The sequence below is a fragment of the Talpa europaea genome, assembly GCF_964194135.1.
Source record: "Talpa europaea genome assembly, chromosome: X".
Classification (NCBI taxonomy): Eukaryota; Metazoa; Chordata; class Mammalia; order Eulipotyphla; family Talpidae; genus Talpa; species Talpa europaea.
Window position 1 is genome coordinate 1,999,913 of NC_140081.1, and position 23,917 is coordinate 2,023,829.

At 60.5% G+C, this 23,917-nt stretch overlaps 1 protein-coding gene across 1 annotated transcript in view; it reads left to right on the forward strand.

Annotated features, from left to right (window-relative positions):
* The window catches only part of STS (steroid sulfatase), a gene marked incomplete at both ends in the record, with an annotated part of 35,947 nt that extends 20,982 nt beyond the window's left edge, over positions 1 to 14,965 (forward strand). The window contains 3 exons of the mRNA XM_084258177.1: positions 4,821 to 4,980; positions 11,345 to 11,466; positions 14,592 to 14,965. Coding sequence (XP_084114303.1) covers positions 4,821 to 4,980; positions 11,345 to 11,466; positions 14,592 to 14,965 — 656 coding nt within the window. The remainder of the gene's footprint in view (positions 1 to 4,820; positions 4,981 to 11,344; positions 11,467 to 14,591) is intronic.
* Positions 14,966 to 23,917: the final 8,952 nt, after the last annotated feature.

The window sequence follows — 23,917 nt, forward strand, 5'->3', positions numbered from 1 at the left end:
GCTCACCTAGAAGGGAGGGGGTTTGTAGGCAGACCGGGGGTTGGGGACTCAGTTTTGGGGGTCCTCTGGCAGGCAGGGCTTCCCTGCAGGTGGCCCGGCTGGAGCGGGAAGGGCTGAGCCTCCAGGGGGGTTCGCCCCGCGGGGCCAGTGAGCTGCTCCATCCTGGGCCTGCTCTTGCTATTTTTGACATTGTCCTCTTGTAAGGAGGCCTCACGCACCCTAGAGATTCAGAATGTACCCCCAAAGAGAAGAGGGGGTGGTAAATACAGGGTGTTTTCACCGTCCGTCGACTCAGGAGGGCTCAGCGAGGGAGCAGCGCCTCTGGTTTCGGGCCGGAGGCCACAATAAATACGGAGCGTGGAGCTCAAGGTCGGCGGTGGGTGCTGGGTAGACAGACGGGGTCTGTACAGGACAGGGGAGGGGGCACCCCAGAACCCCCAAACCTGCCTGCTCTAAATGGTTCTGCCCCCGCCGCGTCGAGACAAAACATTCTCTCGCGTGCAAGACCTTCCGCGGGGAGGAGCTTTAACACGATCCGTGTGCAGCAGTTTCCCCGTGAAACACCAACATCACCCGCCCCCTCGGGGTCAGCGTCCAGCCAGGGGAGGGGCAGGAGCCCAGGAGAAAAATCCCAACGCAAGTCGAGGTACAGGGGGCCACTGTCTCCGCACCACAGGCCTCCCCCACGTCGGCTTCCACGAGCCACGGCCAGGAAGCAGGTGCAGCCTCTTCACGTGCCTCTGCCCCACGGGCCTCCCCCAGGCTCCTCCTGGCTCCCCACCCTGCTTCCTTCCGAGGAACCGGCCATTCCACCCGAGTGGACAGCCTGTTTCTGAGCCGCAGGGACGTCCGCCCTTGTCTGGCGTGCTCGGAGCCTCACACCCGGAGCCCATGGCCCGCGAAATCTGGGCCACCTGCATGGAAAAAGGCTGTGGTCAGTGCTGCCCAGGAGCCAACAGGTTACAGCTTCTACGTGGAGGGACTTTGCAGCCCTGCTGGGCGTCTGCATTACAGACAAGAGGATTTAAGCAGAGGGCAGGGAAGGGACAGTCCAGCCCCTGGTTGCCTCCCTCATTATCTTCCTTTCCGAAACCCCAGCGTGTTTGCGGTGACTTGGCCTCGTTAGATTTCCCCGGGGCCAAGGCCTCGGTGTGAGGAGGAGCAGGCGGGCTGGGGAGGCTGTGGGGAGCCTCAGCGGCAACAGATCTTGCAGGTCACTGTGGAAGAGAGGTTGACCTCTGAGAAGCTTCTCCAAGAGGCCTCCCGGGCCGCCCTGATGTTCCCAGTGGCCGCAGCAGCGCCGTGAGGCCCCTTAGGGTGGAGGAGCAGAGCCTGTTCTCGTGACTTCACGGTGTTCCTTCGAGCAGACGCCTGAGGGGCCGGGACCCTGCTCTGCTTTCCTGACCTGCTTCTCCACCCTCAAGGTCACCCTGGAGGACACTCTCCACGCACCCCAGCTCTGCCCTGCCTCTTCCTTGGCTGCAAATGTCAGTGGGCAGCATCCGCCTGAGCCCGCAGGAGCCCCCAGAGCTCCCTGCTTGGGTTGCAGGGAACAACGAGCAGCAGGAGGCCCCGGGCGAATTGCGAGCAGGTGCATCTGTCCAGTTCTAGCTCCAGATTGTGGCCGAGGCTCTCATTGGCTGCCCTGGGGCTGCAGGGGCCGCCCCGTCCTGCTGGCCGTGGTCTTCAGGCGCCCCCCACCACGGCCTCTTCGCCTCTGGAAGATGTTTGAGGTGTCGCCCTGGGGTGCCTCTGCTCTGTTTAGGGGGTGTGCTGGGCAGGGCTGGCACTGGGAGGTCAAGGCACGTGGAGACGGGCCCCGCACCTGCCTGTGGCATGGACGTGGAAACCATTGCAGGAAACTCGGCTGCCCCAAGAGGCCACGTTGGGCAGCGGAGACAGACTCAGGCCCCGTTAGCGCTAATTCCAGCCCCGTCTGTGGATTGGGGGTCTCGCTCTCGCTCTCGCTGAAGACATCAGCAGTTCAAGGAGTTGATGTTGGGGAGGAGGCGATGCCGCCACCCTAGACCCAGGGTGTAAATCCAGCAGCTCAGAACACGGCTCAGCCCGACCCCTGGCTCTGTCGGGAACGTGTGACAGACGCCCAGGCCGGGGTCATCGCTGGGTGTCTCGGTGGCCATCTTCAGCAGAGCAGAGCTGAGCCGCGGGCCGCGGAAGCCCCGGCATTTATTTGCTCGTCCCCTGGCTCTTTGGAGAAATCGTTTGCCCGCCCTGGGCTCAGGTGACTTTGGGTTTGGTGTCCTGCGTCGATATCCACCCCTTTGCGGGTGGACACGCGTCGGCTCGGCGAAAGGATGTTCTCCAGCCCCTGCCACGGCCGTGGAGTGACATCCGGGGGGATTTCTTTGGGCCGGAGTCTCCTGGGCGCTCCCTGGAGGTGGAGTCACTCAGCTGCGCCGTCCCGTGTGCTTCCCCGAGGGGACGGGAGCACCGGCGTGCGCCCTGAGGTCTCGGGACCACCGGAGGCTCGTTAGGTGCTTCGTCCCGCTCGTCTTCAGAAAAGAAAAGCCAGACGCCTTCGTCTGTTTGTGTTTTATCTTCTTGGCATCCTGTGTCCATATCGCTTGGTGTGATTTCTGACTTCATGATGCGAAACAGTCTGCTGAGTCATCGTAGGCTGCCTCGGGGTGCCTCGTAGGCTGCCTCTGACTTGACCCCCGATCTGAGTTGTGTGTCCTTCAAGACGTTCCAGCAGGTGAGAGGATGTGGCATTAGCCACAATAACCAGTGTGTGGAAGCCACCTCAGTGCCCACAGACAGAGGACTGGATCAGGAAGACAGAGGCTGCCCGCACTGTGGAATACTACGCAGCCATGAAAAATGCCACTCCTTGGCCATGATGTCCAGCAGGGAGCTGGATGGGGCATTATCAGCAACAGCCAGTGCGTGGAAGCAACCTCAGTGCCCACGGACAGAGGACTGGATCAGGAAGACAGGGTCTGGCCACACCGTGGAATACTATATAGCCATGAAAAATGCCACTCCTTGGCCATGATGTCCAGCAGGGACTTGGACGGGTCATTATCCACAATAGCCAGTGTGTGGAAGCCACCTCAGTGCCCACGGACAGAGGACTGGATCAGGAAGACAAGGTCTGGCCACACCGTGGAATACTATGCAGCCATGAAAAATGCCGCTCCTTGGCCATGATGTCCAGCAGAGATTTGGACAGGGCATTATCCTCAATAACCAGTGTGTGGAAGCCACCTCAGTGCCCACGGACAGAGGACTGGATCAGGAAGACAAGGTCTGGCCACACCGTGGAATACTACGCAGCCATGAAAATGCCACTCCTTGGCCATGGTGTCCAGCAGGGAGCTGGACGGGGCATTATCCACGATAGCCAGTGTGTGGAAGCCACCTCAGTGCCCACGGACAGAGGACTGGATCAAGAAGACAGGATTTGGCCACACCGTCAAATACTACGCAGCCATGAAAATGCCACTCCTTGGCCATGATGTCCAGCAGGGAGCTGGACGGGGCATTATCCTCAATAGCCAGTGCCTGGAAGCCACCTCAGTGCCCACGGACAGAGGACTGGATCAGGAAGACAGGGTCTGGCCACACCATGGAATACTATGCAGCCATGAAAATGCCACTCCTTGGCCATGATGTCCAGCAGGGAGCTGGACGGGGCATTATCTGCAATAGCCAGTGCGTGTAACCACTGGAGGAGGTTCCACAATAACCAGTATATGGAAGCCACCTCAGTGCCCATGGGCAGAGGACTGGATCAGGAAGACACTGTGGAATACTACGCAGCCATGAAAAATGTGACAGCTTTTGTTTGTGGGTGGAAGCTAAGCCCCGAGGGCTGCGAGCCTGAGGGTTTCATGCATCGGGGCAGAGGCCAGTCCCTACCCTGAGGTGTCCAGGTTGTGCTGAACACTGGTCCTGGGATGGGGGCACAGCTGGTGCCTGCCCACCCCCAGGCGGGGCTGAGCCTTCCTGGGGCTCTGAGTGGCCCCAAGAACGGGCAGATTGACTGCTGAGGGGAGCAGCTGGCGAGACAGGAGAGGCCTGCTGTGCCCTGTGGGTTGCTCCCTGGCCGCGGATCGAACTCAGGCCGTTGCTGTGATAGCCAGAGGCTGACCCCTAGGCCACCAGGGAGCCCCCTGCAAGGCATTTTGCAGCCGTGTTCCCTGTTGCTGTGTCCACAGCAGCTCACCCCTGTGGGAACGCTGCAGAGAACGGCTCATGCAGAGCAGGCGTGTCCACTTTCCGTGGCTGCTGGACGCCACGCGAGAGCATTGATTATCTTATCGATCGGAGGTCACCATGCCAAGCTGGCAGGGAAGCCGAGGGGTGGGCGGGGCCTGGGCCTGCAGGAGGCCACGTGGACAGTCTGTCTCCGTGGCTTATGCAGTGTCCAGAGGCTGAGCTGGTTCTCCGTGTCCAAGGCCAGCATGGGGGGCCCCCAGTCCCTCTCAGTGCACCCCTGATTCAGTGGCTCCCGTGCCTGCCTCCGTCTTACCCTTGTCACTCCAGACAGAGGAGCCAGAATCAGCCCCTCCTGGACGGTGTCGGGGGCCTGTTTGGGGTTGTGGCCTTTGGGGTGCTGCGCCACCGCCACTGATGAACAGCTCGGCGGAACGAGCTCCCGGCCCCCAGATCTGACGTGTGTCTGGCTGGTCACCCACGTCCCTCGCCTGCACCCTGGACCGCCGGCCGCCTGCCGTGACGGCTGAGTTTTCCGTCTCAGCATCTCCCGCCATGACGCCACCCCACCATCTCCCCCGGGGAGCCCTGGCGTGGCACCAAGAGGTGTGACTGACTGCCCCCCTCTCTTGGCATTGCAGGGGGCAAAGCCAATAACTGGGAAGGAGGCATCCGGGTGCCGGGCCTCCTCCGCTGGCCGGGCGTGATCCCCGCGGGGCTGGAGAGCGACCAGCCCACCAGCAACATGGACGTGTTCCCCACGGTGGTCAAGCTGGCCGGGGCCCAGCTCCCTGCAGACAGGTAGGCACCCCCGCGGCCCTCGGTCACCCCGCCCGGCAGGCTCCCCGCGCCATGGGGTGGACGGTCTCAGGCTGGGCGTGGTGCTGACCCTGCCGAGGATGGCACCTGCCTGTCCCCGGCGACCTCCCCGCCGTGCTCCCCTGCACCCGCCCTCTGCCTCCCTGCCGGCCCCAAGGCTGAGCTGCAGCAGCGGAAAGGCAGCTGGTCCCCCCGCCACGAGCCGTGCCTCCCGGGGTGGCGTCACTTAGCGTGTTCTAAATGAAATGTCTTTCCCTTAAATTTAAATACAAGTTGCCATGACATTGGCAATGACTCCTTCCTAAGTGTTATTGCCCATCCGAGGAGGTTTAGGGGCGCACGCTGATTAATTGTTTTCATTAGCCGGGTGGCAGGCCAGGCGGATGTCACGCGGGCGGCTGCAAATCTCCCTTAAACGCGGCTGCCAGCCGGCCGGGAGCCGGCGGTCTGCCCGTCCCCTGCTGCCTGCCGCCCTCGGGGGCCTCCAGCCTGCTGCACGGCTCAGCTGCTTCCCGCTGGCCACTGGCTGAGACGCCGAGGGCGCCGTGTCCCCGCCGTGAAGTCCAGCCACTGTCCACTGGCTGAGACACCGAAGGCACCATGTTCCCACCATGAAGTCCAGCCACTGTCCACTGGCTGAGACGCCGAGGGCGCCGTGTCCCCGCCGTGAAGTCCAGCCACTGTCCACTGGCTGAGACACCGAAGGCACCATGTTCCCACCATGAAGTCCAGCCACTGTCCACTGGCTGAGACGCCGAGGGCGCCGTGTCCCCGCCGTGAAGTCCAGCCACTGTCCACTGGCTGAGACACCGAAGGCACCATATTCCCACCATGAAGTCCAGCCACTGTCCACTGGCTGAGACGCCGAGGGCGCCGTGTCCATGCCATGAAGTCCAGCCACTGTCCACTGGCTGAGACACCGAAGGCACCATGTTCCCACCATGAAGTCCAGCCACTGTCCACTGGCTGAGATGCTGAGGGCGCCGTGTTGCTGCCAGGATGTCCAGCCACTGTCCACTGGCTGAGACACCGAAGGCACCATGTTCCCACCTTGAAGTCCACCCACTGTCCACTGGCTGAGATGCTGAGGGTGCCATGTCCCTGCCATGAAGTCCAGCCACTGTCCACTGGCTGAGACACCAAGGGTGCCGTGTCCCTGCCATGAGGTCCAGCCACTGTCCACTGGCTGAGATGCCGAGGGTGCTGTGTCCCTGCCATGAAGCCCAGCCACTGTCCACTGGCTGAGACACTCAGGACACCATGTCCCCTCCATGATGCTCAGCCACTGCCTACTGGCTGAGACACTGAGGGTGCCATGTCCCCTCCATGATGTCCAGCCACTGTCCACTGGCTGAGACACTCAGGACGCTGTGTCCCTGCCATGAAGTCCAGTCACTGTCCACTGGCTGAGACACTGAGGACGCCGTGTTGCTGCCAGGAAGTCCAGCCACTGTCCACTGGCTGAGACGCTGAGGGCGCCGTGTCCCTGCCATGAAGTCCAGCCACTGTCCACTGGCTGAGACACTCAGGACACTATGTCCCCGCCATGAAGTCCAGCCACTGTCCACTGGCTGAGACACTCAGGACACTATGTCCCCACCATGAAGTCCAGCCACTGTCCACTGGCTGAGACACTCAGGACACTATGTCCCTGCCATGAAGTCCAGCTACTGCCCACTGGCTGAGACACCGAGGGCACCATGTCCCCGCCATGCAGCCACTGGGCAGTCCACTGTGAGCCTTTAAGGAGCCACAGGCGAAGGCAGAGGGTTTCGCGTGTCTGTGCACACGCTCCTGAGCTCGTAGTTCTCCTGAACCGTCCTTGGCTCTGCCTTGGCCTCCGCACCCCACTGGAGAATGGCCGGTGTCAGCCCAGGGGAGAAATCCTAGCACCTCGCTCCGTGGCTTCGGACCTCAGCCTCCCTCTGGCCCAGGGGCCTGACTTACTGACCCGCTTATGGCTCCTCGTGCGGAAGCTCCTGGACACCATGCTGACCGCGGATCCGGAGCAGGTGGACGACAGCGTGGAGGTGCTGGAATATCGTGTCACCCGCCTGCACGGCTGCAGTTCTATGTCGCTCACATGTAATATTCCCCCAGCACCATCGGGTCACAGCATCGGAGGGCTGAGGGGGCTCTGAGAGCTGCTACTCTGGGCCAAGGCTTCCTTTCCACAGGACAGGACAAGACACTTGCTCCTCAAAAGTCTGTCCTCACATCCAGCCAGCACCCCCATCCCGGATTGCGTCCTTCCCCAGCCCTGGATCTTGGAATCGGCCTTAATGCGTCCTAAAGTGGCTGGCGCCGTGAAGCGGCTTGAGGTCAAGACCTTCTGAGATATGGGGATCACCCCGAGATCTGACCCAGGTCAACCCAATGACAGCCTCTCCAGCTTGAGGTCGAGACCCTCTCAGATACGGGTATCACCCCGAGATCTGACCCAGTCAACCCAATGACAGCCTCTCTGGCTTGAGGTCAAGAACCTCTGAGATACGGGTATCACCCCAAGATTGGACCTAGGTCAACCCAACGCTGCCCTCTCTGGCTTGGGGTCAAGACCCTATGTGATACGTGTATCACCCCAACATTTGACTCAGGTCAACCCAATGATGCCCTCTCTGGCTTGGGGTCTAGACCCTCTGAGATACAGGTATCACCCCAAGATCTGACCCAGGTCAACCCAATGACACCCTCTCTGGCTTGACGTCAAGACCCTCTGAGATATGGGTATCACCCTGAGATTTGACCCAGGTCAACCCAACCATGGCTCTCTGACTTGAGGTCAAGACCCTCTGAGATACGGGTATCACCCCAAGATTTGACCCAGGTCAACCCAACCATGGCCTCTCTGGCTTGAGGTCAAAACACTCTGAGATATGGGTATCACCCCAAGATTTGACCCAATTCAACCCAACCACGGCCTCTCCGACTTGAGGTCAAGACCCTCGGAGACATGGGTATCACCCCGAGATCCGACCCAGGGCAACCCAATGACAGCCTCTCCGACTTGAGGTCAAGACCCTCTGAGATACGGGTATCACCCCAAGATTTGACCCAGGTCAACACAACCATGGTCTCTGCAGCTTGAGGTCAAGACCCTCTCAGATATGGGTATCACCCCAAGATCTGACCCAGGTCAACCCAATGACAGCCTCTCCGGCTTGAAGTCAAGAACCTCTGAGATACAGGTATCACCCCAAGATCTGACCTAGGTCAACTCAACACTGCCCTCTCTGGCTTGGGGTTAAGACCCTATATGAAACGTGTATGACCCCAACATTTGACTCAGGTCAACCCAATGATGCCCTCTCTGGCTTGGGGTCTAGACCCTCTGAGATACGGGTATCACCCCAAGATTTGACTCAGGTCAACCCAATGACACCCTCTCTGGCTTGAGGTCAAGACCCTCTGAGATACAGGTATCAGTATCACCCCAAGATTTGACCCAGGTCAACCCAACCATGGCTTTCTGACTTGAGGTCAAGACCCTCTGAGATACAGGTATCACCCCAAGATCTGACCCAGGTCAACCCAACCAGGGCCTCTCCGACTTGAGGTCAAGACCCTCGGAGACACGGGTATCACCCCAAGATCCGACCCAGGGCAACCCAACGATACCCTCTCTGGCGACCTTTCTCCTTGGGACTGACCCTTCCTGCCCCCGGGAACCTCTGTCACATCTGTCAACGTTGCTTTCCTCGACTCCGCGCTCAGGGACCGGGGTGCGTGACCACCCTACCGTGTGCCCAACGGCCCCGCCGACGTGCCCCAGTGTGTGCGGAGGCTGAGCTGGGGGGGACCCCAGGGAAACTTCCCAGCGCCGGCATCTGGAAACTGATGCTGGGACCATCCATCACCCGTCTTCTCTCCTTGCTGCTGAGACGGGCGTCCCGTGGGGCTCTGGCATGGACGCTCTCAGGAGAGCCACTCCTTTGGGTTGAGCCCCCCGTGTTTGAGGGGCCCCGGTGCCTTCTGGCAGCTTTGGGGGGACAGAGAGGCTCCTGCTCAGCAGACCCTGTCTTGCAAGCACGGTGAGGTCGGTCTGCAGACGTGCGTGCAGGAGGCCCCGGCCGGCGCGGGCTTGACGGGCGAGGAGAGTGGGGGTGCCGAGCGTCCAGCAGGGCCGGGAGGAGGCCCCTCACCTCGCAGCTTCGAAGGCACAACCTCCCCGTCCACGGGCCCAGCAGGAAGGCAGTTGCCTCGTGTCCAGTCACGGTGGGGACTTCGCCTGCCCGCGGAAGCAGGGCCCGCCACCACGTTCTTGGGACTGTCACGCAGGAGTCTCCCCAGATCCACTCGGCGTCGCTCCCCGCAGCACACAGGCACAACCCGCCTTCTCCCGCGATGCCAGGGGCGGCTGGAGACACGGTTGGGGCAGAAAGAGGTCGTTTTAGTGCAAAGGGTGCTCCCGACACGCCGTTTTCTGCCTGGAGAAACTTCCCTCCTGCTGTGGGATTCCTCCTGGGATTTGGAAACTCGGCGGCCGGCCGCGGCCCGTGCGTGCAGCTCCCCGCGCGTCGGGAGCCGGAGGCGCCCGTCACTCTGCAGACAAAAAGCATCTCCAAGGGGCGTGTCGCGGCGTCCCGGGACACCAGGCAGCTGCGGGGCTTGCACGCCCTGAGAAGTGTGAGCAGGAGGGTCCCTGCAGCGCTCGGGGGGCCGGCGGGACCCGTGTCCGCCACGCCGTGTGGCTCACCCCCTGCACGCGTGGCGGAGCCCTGCCTCCGGGTCGAGCACGTTCGCTGCGGGATGTTAAAAAAAGGAGACCCGTGTCTGCGTTTCAAGACACAGGCGCGCGGGCCACGCTGCCGGCCGGCTTTGGAAATCCTGCGAATTTTGCTCGACGGTGGGAAAAAGAAATACTCGCCAGCCCAGGCGTCTTCCTTTGCTTTTCCGTGCAACCTCTGTGCGCCGCGCCCGGGGCCGGGGCCGCCGGCCGACACCCATGTCCAGAAAGCCGGTCCAGAAAGCCGGTCCGTGTCCTGTGCTGAGCCCTGTGGGCTCAGAGGGGTGAGCTGGGGCCCCGTCTCGGCCTGGAGGGGCTCGGAAGGTGCCCGCCCCGGCCGCGCTGCAGCTCCCCTGCTCGCCGGCGTCTCCGGCTTCCACCCGCGCGCCCGTCCCTCGCGGGCTCCGGCCCTTCCAGCACCTCACATCCTGAGGGGCTGAGTCTCCCCTGAAACGAACCCGAGGGGCGTCAGACTCCGGGGCTGCCTCTCGGGGCTGGAAACGGGGTTTCAGAGGCCCCGCTGCGGCTGAACAGCGCCTCCCCGCCCGGCCGCCTGCCGCGCCGAGTGTGAGCGGGGCCGGGCTCGGGCGAGCAGCCGGCTGGTTTTTAACCTGCAATAGTAGGATGTTTTCCGGGCGCGGACGTCGGCCGAGGGCGTGATTCATACCCAGGGCTGCGGCCTCGGTGGGTCGAAGCAGCCAGGCTGTCAGTCCGTGACAGGGTTTTCCGTGGCGCCGAAATACACCCGGAGAAAATACACCCGGGGGACGCGGGACCGCCGGAGAGGGCGTACCCCGATGATGGAAGCAGGTTCGGCCCCCAGCGCCTCAGTACGTGGTGTCAGCAGTGTTGGCGGCGGGGCCCAAACCGCCTGCGCCTTCCGCATGAGCTCGTGCCCCGCGTCGCCCCGGGCCTGACTTGAGGCCGCCGCCGACCTCAGCTGCCCCGATATCTGCTCATTTCTACTTGACGCAGAGCCACCTGCAGACCGTCCCCCTGGATTTAAGCCCCAGCCGGTCGTATTGCGCCCCCACCGCTGCTTGGTTGGGTTTGTTGACCGGGTGCAACAGCCAAGCGCAGAAGAGAGACGTTTGCCTTTGGAAAGACCCGCCCTGGGGGTGCTGGACAGCATCGTTGCTCTTGAGAAATTCACTCTACGTACAAATGCGCTTGTTGGGGTGACCCCACCCCGCTTGGCCCACGGGAGGTCTTTTTATTTTCAGGAGACCTGGAGTTCGTGAACAAGGACATCCCTTTGAGCAGATGACAGGGAGGTGGGTCTAGGGGAGGGCCTGGCTGTCCACGCCACTGGTTTCACCCCAGGGGCTCCTCCTGGCCTGTTACGAGCTACACTTTCTGGCGTCCGGCTCCCCGGCCTCATGGGATGGTGACGGCCCCCCTTGATGGTGCTGTTGGGAGAATCCAATGGGTTCAGCTGCTCTAATTGCATATGGCGCCCAGCTGGGCTCAGGCTGAGTTCTTGGACTCGGAGACTCAATTATGACCACGTGGCCCGTCAGCCACGCTGCTGTTGGCTCCGGGACGCTCGGACAGCCGGGGCCTCTGAGCCCCGCGACGATGGGGCCGCCCCCACCTGACACCCACCCGCTCTTCCAACAGAATCATCGATGGGCGGGACCTGATGCCTCTGCTTCGGGGGCAGACCCAGCAGTCGGACCACGAGTTCCTCTTCCACTACTGCAACTTCTACCTGAACGCCGTGCGCTGGCACCCCAGGAACAGTGAGTAGACGCCCGGGCGTGTTTCCAGGGCTGCCCGCGGCCGGGCCTGGCGCGTCGATGAGATGACCGGGCAGCCGTGGAGCCACTGGGCTTTGCTTTCCGCTCTGCTTGCACACCCTCTGTGTTCCTTGCCGTCCACGCTTGTGCATCGCTCAGCGTGGCTGTTTATCACGCCGTGAGGACGGCTCCTTCTCGGCGTGGGGCTCAGGTGCTTCCCGCGTCGCTGGCTGCTTCTGCCTGGCTCTTCCGCGCATTCCCGCCAAAAGCCCGTCTGCGCAGCACGGCTGGGGACGGCCCCCGCAGCTTCCCCTGCGCGGGGGGCTTCTGCTCCTTCCCGCGCAGTGCTCTCCGCCCCTGCACCCCGCCGCCCCCTCTGCCCGGGCTGTGATGCGGGTGGCTCCCAACGTCAATACACCCACTTACCTCCCGAGCCCAGAGGTGCCAGCTGGGAGTCACCCCTCTGCTCGGTCATGGCCCACGAGGATCTGCAAGCTCAGGTGTTTGAGACAAAGTCCAGGTGATTCCGTTATCGTTTATTTCCCGACACAGGGGTCTCCGCTGTGCTGTCTCTGAGTCGCAGCAAGTTTAGGGGTGCATTTCTAACTCCCGTGACGGTCCCGGGTTCTAATGCTCGTGTGGTGATGAGGTTGGGGTACAGCTTCTTCAGCTGCTGGAAGCTCCTGTTGCAGTAACGTTCATGTCACGGGCTCTGGGGGGGCCTCGCGGGAATCTTGTCCTTGGTTGGGAAGGACACTGATGTTGGGGTTCCAGTGCCCGCAAAGGGAGTTAAATGGAACCCCGTCTTGTCCAGCGCATGTTGGGGTTCTGCTGCTTGAGACGCCACTCTGTTGGGATGGTAACCGCTCAGCTCTAAACCCAGAGCGTGAGCCGACTGTTCTGGAAAATACTGTCTCCCCACCCGACTCTCGAACCGAATTCAAGCCACCCCGCACACCCTCGTTGGATTAGCCGGAAGGAACATGTGGGTTCAGGGGCTGGAGAGACATATTTATGGAGGAATCAAGAGAAAAGGGACAGGGAGAGAGAGAAAGTAGGAGTGAGAAGAAAAAGAAGCCCCAGTTTCTGGCGGGCAAATGGCCCCGGATAAAATTTGCTCCCAAGACAGACACGTGGCGTTTTCCGGCAGGACTTTAAACCCTCCGCCTGGACGTCGCGGTGCCAGAGGGGCGGGGAGCTGTCCCCGCGCTGCAACCATTCACGTAGAGACCGCGTCTTGATCAGACACGGTTCTCCCTGCAGCTGGGGGGCCACAGCGCTGCCTGGCTGTCGCCTGTGGCCTGGCGGTTCTCGGCTACACGCTTCCGCTGTGGTTTTCCGCTCCGTGGCTCCGTGTTTGCGCTGCTCCGCGGTGCCTGCTGTGCTTGGAGGGGCGTCCGTCAGCAACACAGGCCACGTTCCCGGGGTGCCGGTGCAGAAGGAGCTCGTGGCTCCATCCGCAGGGTTCCCTGTCAGCGAGAGAAACAGGTGGAATTAGCACTGGGGAGGGTGAGTCTCCTCGGGAAGTCGCAGATGCACCCAGGCAGATGGATGCTGTCGGGCGTGGCGCTTTCCGGAATTCCTGGGGAGAACAGGGTTGCCCCCTGAACTAACCCCGAGTAATTGATGAGACAAGAGAAGTGTAGACGCGGGGTTAGCAACAGGCAGCGTGTGCTGGAACGGGCGCAGGCAGGGCGGACAGCTTGCGTGCAGCACCTTGGGCGTGTTGACACCAGAGCAATTGGCAGTTGCCGTCACCACGCGGTCTTCCCCGCACAGCGCCCGTGTGAACACACGCAGACGCCAGAGCGAGTCAGAAAGGCCCTTAAAATCCCACGACTGTGTCTCCCGATTCGTCGGAGACCCCAGTCTTGCAACCGCAGGTTTGCCGGGGGGCCGTTTTGCTGCACCCTAGAAGGACATGTCTCTGCTCCCCGTTTTCAAACCTGCATCTCGTCCGACTTTTGAGTGCGGTGACTCCTCTGTGAGTCTGGGGTTCAGTCGCCGGGAGGACTCCCGGGGGTGGAATTTGTCATCCTGTCGCTCCCCCTGCGTAAGGAATTAGGGCGATGGCATCTGCTGGCCTCGGTGAGTCGAGCGGCCTCATTCAATCACGCTCGGATCTCCTGATTCCCTTTTAAAAGAACTGCCGCGATCGTTACCAGAACGTGGATGACTTTGCTTGCACCGAAATGGCCATTTTGAGAGAAAACGGCCTGTTCTATGGGTATTAAAAATAGCAGCTTTGCGTTTTCACATCGGGATCGATGTGATTAAAAATTCCCCGCGTGACAACTTGATTTTATGGGCGAAATGGGTCACGCAGGCAGGTAGATCTTGGCTCCGGGATTCTGGGGCAGATATTTTCGCGCTGCTGCGCACGGCCCTGCACTCCCGTTAAGGAAAGGGACCTGCACCCGCTGGCCACGCGGAAAGCCGTGGCCTGTGGCCATCTTGGTGCCCAGCCCCAGGGCCTCAGAAATTCTTGGGTGCTCACAGGTCAGGTTTGCTGGAAACTTTTCTCCTCCGGGGACGAAGCTAGAAAGCCTCAGTTTAAAAAATCACAAGTCAAAGCCCTCGGATCCTAGCAAGGATTCTGAAAGTGCGTGCTCCTCTCTAGCTTCTCCGGAGGTCCCTTCTTTCCCAAGTGGCAGATAAGGGGGGCTGGAAATTCAAACAGCCGAGCCGCGGCTTTGCAGGGAACGGGCCTGCTTGATTGGCTGTTTCAGCTCTCGCCTCGCCGAGAAAGCTTGTTATTCCTCGGGCTGATGCTTGGGGCTGCATCGGGCTGCTGCAGAACCCCTGGCCGTGCCGTGTGCACCAGCGTTGGTTACCGCTGGGGACAGAAAGGGGGTTCGGTCCCCCGCCTCCTTCCTGGTGGTGTTAAGTGAAGCCAGCCTGCACCCAGCAGCTACGGCTTTTGGGGGTTTGCGCTTGTGTTTCTTGGCTGCTGAGCAGAAATGCATGCCCTGCGGTTTCCCTGAGCCCCTCGCCTTGGCTTAGGGGAGGTCCCGTGAGACTCTCAGCCCCTCTGCGTGAGGTCTGCTCCCTCCGTCCTGGCCGGGGCGACCCCCCAGCATTCAGCCCTTGACCCCCCCCCGGCTCACCCCTTGTCCTTGTGAACGCAGGCACGGCCATCTGGAAGGCTTTCTTCTTCACCCCCAAGTTCACCCCCGAGGGTGCCAACGGCTGCTTCCCCACCCACGTGTGTTTCTGCCACGGCCACTACGTCACCCACCACCACCCGCCTCTGCTCTATGACATCTCCAGAGACCCCCGGGAGAGGAGCCCCCTGAGCCCGGCCAGCGAGCCCCGCTTCCAGCAGATCCTGGACACCATGCAGCAGGCGGCCGCGCGCCACGCGGAGACCCTGCCCGAGGTCCCCAACCAGCTCTCGCTGGGCAACCTGCTGTGGAAGCCCTGGCTGCAGCTGTGCTGCTCCTCGTCCGGCCTCTCCTGCCAGTGCGACCTCGAGAAGCTGGACCGCAGGGCCCAGCTCTAGGCGCCCATCTGGTGTGCCCCTGCCGGGTGCGCGCCCGCCCTCCTGGTGCGCCCGCCCAGTGCGCCCCTGCCTGGTGCACGCCCGCAAGGTGCGCCCCCGCCTGCAAGGTGCACACCTGCCCGCCTGGTCCGCCCCTGCTTGGTGCACGCCCGCCCGGTGCACCACTGACCACCCGGTGCGCTTCCCCCGGTGCACCCCTGCCTGGCGTGTGCCCGCCCACCCACCCGGCCTTGCAGGGAGGACCTGGCCCGCACCGCGCTGCACGGATTCTGGATTTTACCTCCCAGAGTGCCACCACCGCCCTGGAGACTTGAGCCTTCCCAGGCCAAGGTCCTGGAACTTGGGACATGCATTGTGCGCGGCGCGGGCATTCGGCGCCAGGCAGTGTAGACGGAAGCAGGGAACGCACAAGCGGGCCTGTTCCTCCCTGGTCACTGTGGCGCTGACCTCAGATGCGGCCGGGCGCTGGGCGGCCAGGGGTCCCCGGGGGGCGGGGAAATGGATGGAAATGTGCACACAGAGGGAGGTTGCTGAGACACGTCAGCGAGGGCCCGAGTGGTTCTGGGGGGGCGGCTATTCCCAGGGTTGCTTAGGAGACACCTGCAAGGCTCACCTTCCTGATAACGCGCCTCTGTCTTTCCTCGAGAGGCTGAGCTATCGCAGCGAGTTAGGAGACGCCCGCTGAGGTTTCAGTAGACGCCACAGACGCCCGCGGGTTTCTTCCCCTCGAGGGCTTTAGGAATAAGTCGACTCCCCCACAGCGGCCTCTCCACGCCGCGATTTAGCATCTAGTTGGCTCCTGCCGATCCCTTCGTGGCTGCAGAGGACTCCCGGGGTTACCCGTTGCAGGGAATCCCTTCCGACAGCTCAGGGCCAGGGGCGTGGACAGTGGGGGATGCCCGTGACGGCCTGGCAGAGCCGAGTGGCGAGCAGGCCTTGCTGTCAGCCCTCCTGCTCTGGGGGGGGGGTGTCTGTCTCCAGGCTGCAGCCCCGAGGTGCGGGTCTCCTTTCCTTCCAGCTCTGCCCACCCCACCCGGCGCCCTCGGGACAGGCACAGCCAGGCCGGGACCTGGGCGGATGCCGCACGCCCCCCAGGAGGCTGTGCTGGAGAAGGCCAGGCCTGCACCTGCAGCTTGGACCCGTCAGCCTAGCAGCAGGGTGCATGGGGGGCTCCCCGTTCACCTTGTTGGGGTAGCAACCCTCTGCTCCCTCCTGTGCTCAAGCCCCAGCCCCCCAGCCCCGCCTGGAGTTCAGACACAACGCGAGCTGTCCGGCTTTCTGAAGGGAGCTCGCCCCAGACACGGCCCGAGGCCCAGGCGCCTGCCCCCGAGTCCTCTGGAACTTCTGCTCTCTCTGCCTTTAATCTTCATTTGCTTTTTTGGGGGGGGGAATAAAGAGAGAGAGAGAATCCTGCCCTGGGGGTTGCTGAGAGTCAGAAAGCGGACAGGCCTGTTCGATCACGGACGTGGCCGGAGTCCGTGCTGCTGCGTGCGGGGATGTCCTCGCTGGACTGGTCACCCAGAGAGCTGCTGTTAGGGCGCCGCGGAGGCTGCCACGGAGAAGCACCCCCGAGCCTGTGTTAGGGAGCGGTGCCTGAGCACGGTGATGTTTACTGCACGCTGGAGCCGCCCAGCGCATCCGCCTCCCTGCACCCCGCCGGGCGTGGGCGTGCGTGGGGGGCGCGTCCACGGCGCCCCGATTTTCTGGATGGTGTAAATACTTATTTATGTCTAGAAGCAGCGGTTTGGTCCTTGCGATGTTAACAATATCCCTCCGGAGGGCCACAGAGCTTGGCAGCGTTTGTGTGGCAATGACCTGGCTCCCCAGTATATTCGGGGTGTTTGGAAGTCAGGAGCTGTTACTGTGTTGGCGTTCAAACTGTACCCCCCAGCCCCCCCAAAGTGTGGCTTTGAATGAGCAACGAAACTGGAGATCTTTTGTCCAGGAGACGCCTAAGGAAGGTGCATGACGTGACTTTTTTTGCTGTTGTCCTCGCAAAGCCGATGACCGGCTTCTTGCGCCCCCACTCGCTGCTGACACCCCAGGTCACGGGCGAGCTCGGCTGCCGGGGCCCCTCGCGTCCATGTTCAGGCCAAGCTCAAGAAATCGTCGCTGTGCTCCCAGCATGCCGCGGACGCCGAGGCCCGGCCCTGGTAACGCCCGGGGAGACGCCCGCGTACGAGGCCGCTGGCGCCGTGGCCGGGGCAGGACTGTCCAGGTCACTGGAGATGGTCAAAGGCTGGACGCGTGTGCCCTGGAGGACACGCGGCCTCGGGAGAGGAAAGCAGCAGCTCAGGTTGCAGCCGGGGCTGACGGAGCTGTTCACACGCGCCGGGTGCAAATGTCCGCGGCCCTTATCCCCCCGAATGTGAAGTTAAAATAAAGTTTTCCTGGTGATGGAGACTCTGTGGTGCCTTGTGGTGTGACTCGGCCGGCGGGTGAGTGCGTGTTGAGGGGGAGGCGGGCGCGGGACGGAGCTGGCTGGTCTCTCTGCGCTGCTGACTCCCGGAGGACACGGCGGGGCCCGCAGGGATGCAGGGAGGCGAGGTCGCCTCGTCCTCCCCAAAGGGCAAACCAGCACCCCAAAGGGCTCCCCAGCACGTCGTCGGTCCTGGGCTTCCTTCCCGCCCGCCCGCCCGCCTCCAGCCTCCCTGTGTTGCCGGCTGCCCTGGGCTCTGGGGTTATTTCAGGCTTTGGCTTGAGGTCCCAGCCCTGAGGGGGACATCAGAGAGGGCAGCGCCTCCCTGTCCCAGGTGCGCGCTCAGAGAAGCAGACTGTCCTCGCCCTGGGCCTTCGCCACCAGGGCACCCACTTTCGAGGCCAGGTTGGGTGCAGCGCGGGCCCCCTGACGCTCAGGGACCCCGGGTCTCGGAAGGTCCTGCCTCTCGGTGTTTTCCGGGAGGCCAACCCCGCAGTGAGTCCACTGGGTGTGGCCAGGGGGGCAGTGCTTACATATAACTCGGCGATGGGCACAGGTGAGGACGCAGGGCAGGTGAGGAGCACAGGTGAGCCCCCAGGGAGGGTGATGGGCACAGCCAAGGGAGATGCTGGTCCCCAGCTCCCCGCCCGAGACAGCTTGGAGCTACGGGCCGGTGCTGTGACCCCAACAGAGCCGCCTGCGCAGGCACCTGCTCAGCCTCGGGGTGCGGGGGCTGTATCAGCACCACTGAAGGCCTCGACTCACGCGTCACGCGTCACGCGAGCTCCCTGCGCCGCCTCGGGGTGGAGAAGGTCCTGTCATGTGCAGGTGCCGCAAGAGTTCCAGACCGCGTCCCTCCTTCCGGGGGTCTGTGTGCGCACGTGTGAAACGCGGCTTCCATTTATTAAAAAAGAGACCCGTGCAGGGGCCTTGGCACTCTGGGAGGCAAGAGGGTGCGTTCGCTGCGGAGAGGGCCCAGGTGTCTGGCAGGATTCCACAGCAGCTGCTGGGGCACCAGCCGTTCCTCCTCCGGGCGCTTATGCAAAGGAACCGCCTCCCCGAGTCCGCCACGGCCGCTCTGCGTAGCCGGGATGTCCAGCTGCGCGAACACGGGTGGAGAGGCCGCCCTGCAGCCAGCGGCCGAGCCAGCAGGCAGAGTCGCCTCCTGCCTCTTTTCCTTCACTGTTCCTTGACCGCCCCGTGAGCGTCATCCCTTTGCTCAGCCCCGGAGGGTGGGAGACGTCGCTTCCAAATCATCCGGGGAAGGTCGCGGGTGGCGTTAAGCAGACACGGGAGGCGCGGGAGGCAGCCGAGCCGCCGCGGTGCAGGGACGGACCAGCCATGAGGCAGGCGCGGGCAGCGGGCGCAGACGTGGGGCCTCCCGGCTGGCCCAGCTGCAGGGGCGCGGAGGCAGGAGCGTGCCCAGGGCGTCCCTGTCGGGTGGCTGCTGTGCGGCCGTGAGCACGGCTGCGCTGCGCCCTCTGAGCACGCAGTAGGGCCGTGTGGGCGAGTGTTCTGCGTCGCCTCACGGTGGGCGCCGGTGTCACGGCTCAGCACCCCAGGCCTCTGAGGCTGGTCCCGGGAACCGGCTGACCAGACATGGGGCCGCAGAAGAGTCCTTTGTTGCCTTCCGGAGGATTCCACCGGTCCCTGCCGTCCAGGGAGCGCCTCTTGAGCTGAGTTGGGCTCCCTGTTGCAGCCAAGGGTCTTGACTGAGTTTGGAAGGCGGTGCAGCCCCCTGCTTTCTCCCCTGGAGGTTTCCAGCCGAAGCCTCCTGAGCTCAGGGCACTGAGCCCTGCGCACGTCAGCAACTCACGACGGGGCGGGTGGACAACTTTGGACCTGGGGGTGGAGAAACAGTGAACACGAAGACCTGGACTGTGTCTCCACACGAGACACATCCTCCCTCTTCGGGGTGCACTCGGGAGGGAAGGCGAGGTCCTTGCAGCGCGTCTTCCATGCCGCGATTCCCCAAGCCCGGCTCCGCTGCGTCCACCAGAGCCCCCAGCGCCGCGTGGAACGTCCAGTCCTGTTTCATTGCACCTTAAATGGTTTTTGCCAATATATTTAGCGTCAAGAGAACACGCGGTCGGGACCGCTGTTGGCCCTCGGGATGCGAGTCAACCCTCTGCTGAGCCTTGATGGTTGGAAGGAAGTTCACCTCGGGTTTCCCCTGCGAGCCGCGGGAGGGCCGCGTGGAGGCGGGCGGGCGCCCGGAAATCCAGGGTGCGCTTTGTTCCCGTGACGCGCGGCCGTGGCGAAGAGCCCCAGGGCTAGAGATAGCTCGTCTCGTGGCCGGTGGTGTACATTCAGCAGGGAGGACCGGGTCAGGCCGACGCGGGCGGGGGCTTCTGCAGGGGGTGTCGGGGTCTCGCGTGCGGGACCGGGCCACACGTCAGCACCTGCGCCTCCGTGCACACGGGACTTGGCTCTCGTCGCAGAGGGCGAGCTGGCTGGCTGGGACCGAGTCGCCCCGGCTCTGCCTGTGACCGTCCGTCGCCCCCGAAGACTCATCTCCCGCGGTCGTGGACAGCCCGGGGCCCTTGACGAATGCCTGTGTGCGCGCAGCCGTTGAGCCGCAGGGCAGAGAGCGGGGCCGGCGTTTCAGACCTTCGCCCCTCCCTGCCTCGCGCGTCCTCAGGTGGACGAGGCCCCCGCGTCAGCTCATCCTTCTCCTGCTTTGGAAGCGCATGTTTCTCCGCGACGACAGTGCCCGATTCTCCGCTGCGGGCACGTGTTGCGGAAACAAAGCCCTTCAAAGGTGCAGACATTTATTCGAGGGGGTGACGGTGCACGTGGATTCTCTGGCTGTGCATGCAGGACACAAGCGCGGTCGCTCACAGCGCGGGGGCTGGAAAGGGATGCCCGCCCAGGCGGCCGCGGGGATGCGTGTCTGCGAGCGCCCGTCCGATCTGGAGCAGACAGGGACCCAGGCCTGCCCTCTCTCCCCCTGTTGGCGCTGCGGGCTCCTGGGCCACGCTGCCAGGTTCCCCTTCTTGCAACATGACCACACAAGTGTAGGTGTCTCCAAGGAAACGCTGACCCAGCAAGAGGCCCAAAATTTTGCCCCAAATCACTGAGTTTGAGGATTGCGAGTCAACGTCAACTAGCTCGTGGCCACGTCAGCCACTAGTGCCCAAGGCAGGTGGTGACACAGTGGCAGCTGAGTGTGAATGTCACGGCAAAGACTTGTGATCTGTGCAACTAGGAGATTGCCCAATTTGGGCATGTTTCTAGCAGATCCTTGTGAAGGTCCGTTGGACCCGTCTGTCTGGCTGTTTTCATTGTGGTTTGTAAGGACGACACGCACGCATGTAGAACTCTACACTCTCATGACACACGCATGGAGAACTCTACACTCTCTCGACACACGCAGGTAAAACTGCACTCTCACGACACACATGCACGTAGAACTCTACACTCTCACAACACACACCCGTGTACAACTCTATACTCTCACGACATACACACACGTAGGACTCTACACTCTCACGACATACACACACGTAGAACTCTACACTCTCATGACACACACGTAGAACTCTACACTCTCACAACACACACGCACGTAGACTCTGCACTCTCACAACACACACCCGTGTAGAACTCTATACTCTCATCACACACACATGTAGAACTCTACACTCTAATGACACACACCCATGTAGAATTCCACACTCTCACAACACACACGTGTAGATCTCTGCACTCTCACGACATATGTGCACGTAGAACTCTACATTCTCATGACACGCACATAGAACTCTACACTCTCACGACACACACACATGTAGAACTCTACACTCTCATGACACACACCTGCGTAGAACTCTATACTCTCATCACACATGCACATAAAACTCTACACTCTCATGACACACACCCACATAGAACTCTACACTCTCATGACACACGAACATAGAACTCTATACTCTCATGACACAATCATGTACAACTCTACACTCTCACGACACACACACGTACAACTCTACACTCTCACAACACACACCCACGTAGAACTCTATACTCTCATGACACACGCACGTATAACTCTACACTCTCAGTACATACACGCACGTAGAACTCTGCACTCTCACGACACACACGTAGAACTCTATACTCTACAACACACATGCACGTAGAACTCTACAGCATTCACATTCCGTGGACACATCTTTTTCTGAGCCACGAAATGGGGGTTTGCCAATGAGGGATGTTGATCAGATTGCCCTAGATTTCCATTCTCTTGGCAGAGAAATAGGGACTTCTCTCCCGCCAGTGCTCACTGGTCTGCCAACGACGTCCATTTTCAGTCACCAGCACCTGAGCTGTGCGGACATCCGACATCCTCGTCACACGGGAACTGGGACGTGGACTTCGGCGTTCGGCTCTGAGCGTCTGACATTAATTGTGATGGTGGCCGAGACCCCTTATTTCCACTTTGCGTGGACTTGCCCTGTGTTTATGTGGAAGGGAAGGTGCTTCCCAGCTGCCTGTCCAACCCCCGGGTGGGGTAAAATAAGGTAATGGTGTTTCCTTGAGAGAGACACAGAGAGAAATTCAAATTTTAAAATTCAGCCTCATCATCTCTGCCATTCCAAATGGGGATGCGCTGTCATCGTTCACGACATTATTCCTAAAGATCTATCGAGGAAATTGTCAAGCAAACAGAAATGTCGCCATTTTGCTGTCGACCGCACGTGGGAGAGGGGAGGTTCGTAACTTTATGAAACGGAGAGTTTTAACCATGCTGGGGTCTCAGGAAAGGCAGTCTGGGTTCTAGTCCTTTGACTTCCCAGTGCAAAGCCTATTTTCCTGTCTTTTTCCCCCAAAAGTATGTTTATTGAGGTGAAGTAGGTTCACATTTTTGTACGTGCTGTCAGAGGTTGAATGGTCAAACCTCTACAAATGTCTGCTCTCACCCCTGTGTGCCACCTGTATCTCAACCACCCCACCCCGTGCTCCATGGGGGGGCCCCTTGCCTCACTCCACCACCCTCCCTCACTCGTGGCCTCATTCTGCAGTCAGTTTATTATTGGTTTGGTTTTCTCTGACCCTTTGTTATATTTCTCTGTATCCCACGTGTAAGTGAGACCATCTGGTGTCTTTCTGCTTCTAACTGACTTAGCATCCCCTCCAGTTCCATCCATGTTGTTGTAAATGGCAGCCACACTTCCTTTTTCATGGCTGAGTAGTATTCCACGGTGTTTAGCAACTACATCTTCCTAATCTAGCCTTCAGGCCTTGGACACTTAGGCATTGTCTGGTCTCTGGAAAACATCAGCCCAGGGCTTATTTAGCACCTCGGAAGAAACACAGTGGGACTAGAATGCTGTCCAGTCCTCCCTCCTAAGGAATGGATTCTTTGTATTTCCCTTGACTGGAAGCTTGCTTGGTGCAGTGGGCCTTCTGGATGTGATATGTGATATGTGCAAGAACGTATGTGAGCATTGAGAACATCCTTGGGGTGGGCCAGCATTGGGGGAAGATCATAGACATGAAACTACATATACAATAATTGTGCTGACAGCAATTTCCACAACATGCAAAATCCACAGAAACAGAAAGCTGGTAGGCAGTTGCCAGGGCACATTAAGAGAATGCCCAAGTGTCCAGGGACAGAGGACTAGATCAGAAAGGTGTGGTATGTGAACACCGTGGAATACTACTCAGCTGTCAAAAAGGTCAAAGTCCTGCCATTTGCAACCACATGTACTGAATGTTCAGACTGCGCTGCCTGCATAAAACTGGCTCTCTTCCAAATTGTTACTCTGTGAGAATCGTAAATGTGCACATCCCACCATTAATTTCTCATTCACCAAAAATCTCCGCTAGATGACTGATTTTATACCATAGGCTTTTGTGACGACTTCTCCCCCAAGAGAACAATTTCTGATTTTCCTTCTGACGACTTTGAAATAAACCAGACACCCCGGGGAATAACCTCTCCTCTAGAGACTCCCAATCTCCCCTGGATTCTCACTGGTGTATTCAGAAAGTTTGATTTTTAGCAATAAAAAGTAAAAATGCAAACGGAGCTAGGTCTCGGGATAAAAATACCGCAACCGCAAGGCAAAATGCGATTTTATTTATTTTTGCAGCTAATACAGGCTTAAAATAGCTTTAACTGATGTTTGAAGATAATAGGGCCCTGGCCTACTTAAAGCCATCCCAGATGATTTGTAGTGTACATTCAGGAGATCATGTTCTTGGGGATTTGTCCGTGATAATTCAACTTTAGCTGTAGAATTAAAGCCTTTACGTGGGCAAAACAATTTGGACGTGTTTGTGCCAACCCTTCAATCAGATTGATTGGTTAATTATTCCCTCTTGGAGCTGTTTTTGCATTTGGGGGATAAGAGGCTTGAAACAGTTTTCCTGAGATTATCAGTCTGAATTAATAGACGGATTCCAACACCAGCAATGAGTGGCCTGATTCATATTTATTTTACTCTTATGCTGGGCTTTGTACCAAAGCACTTGACGCTGTAGAGATTGTTGGTGTGTGAACCTATTTTGCTGCTTCCAAGAGT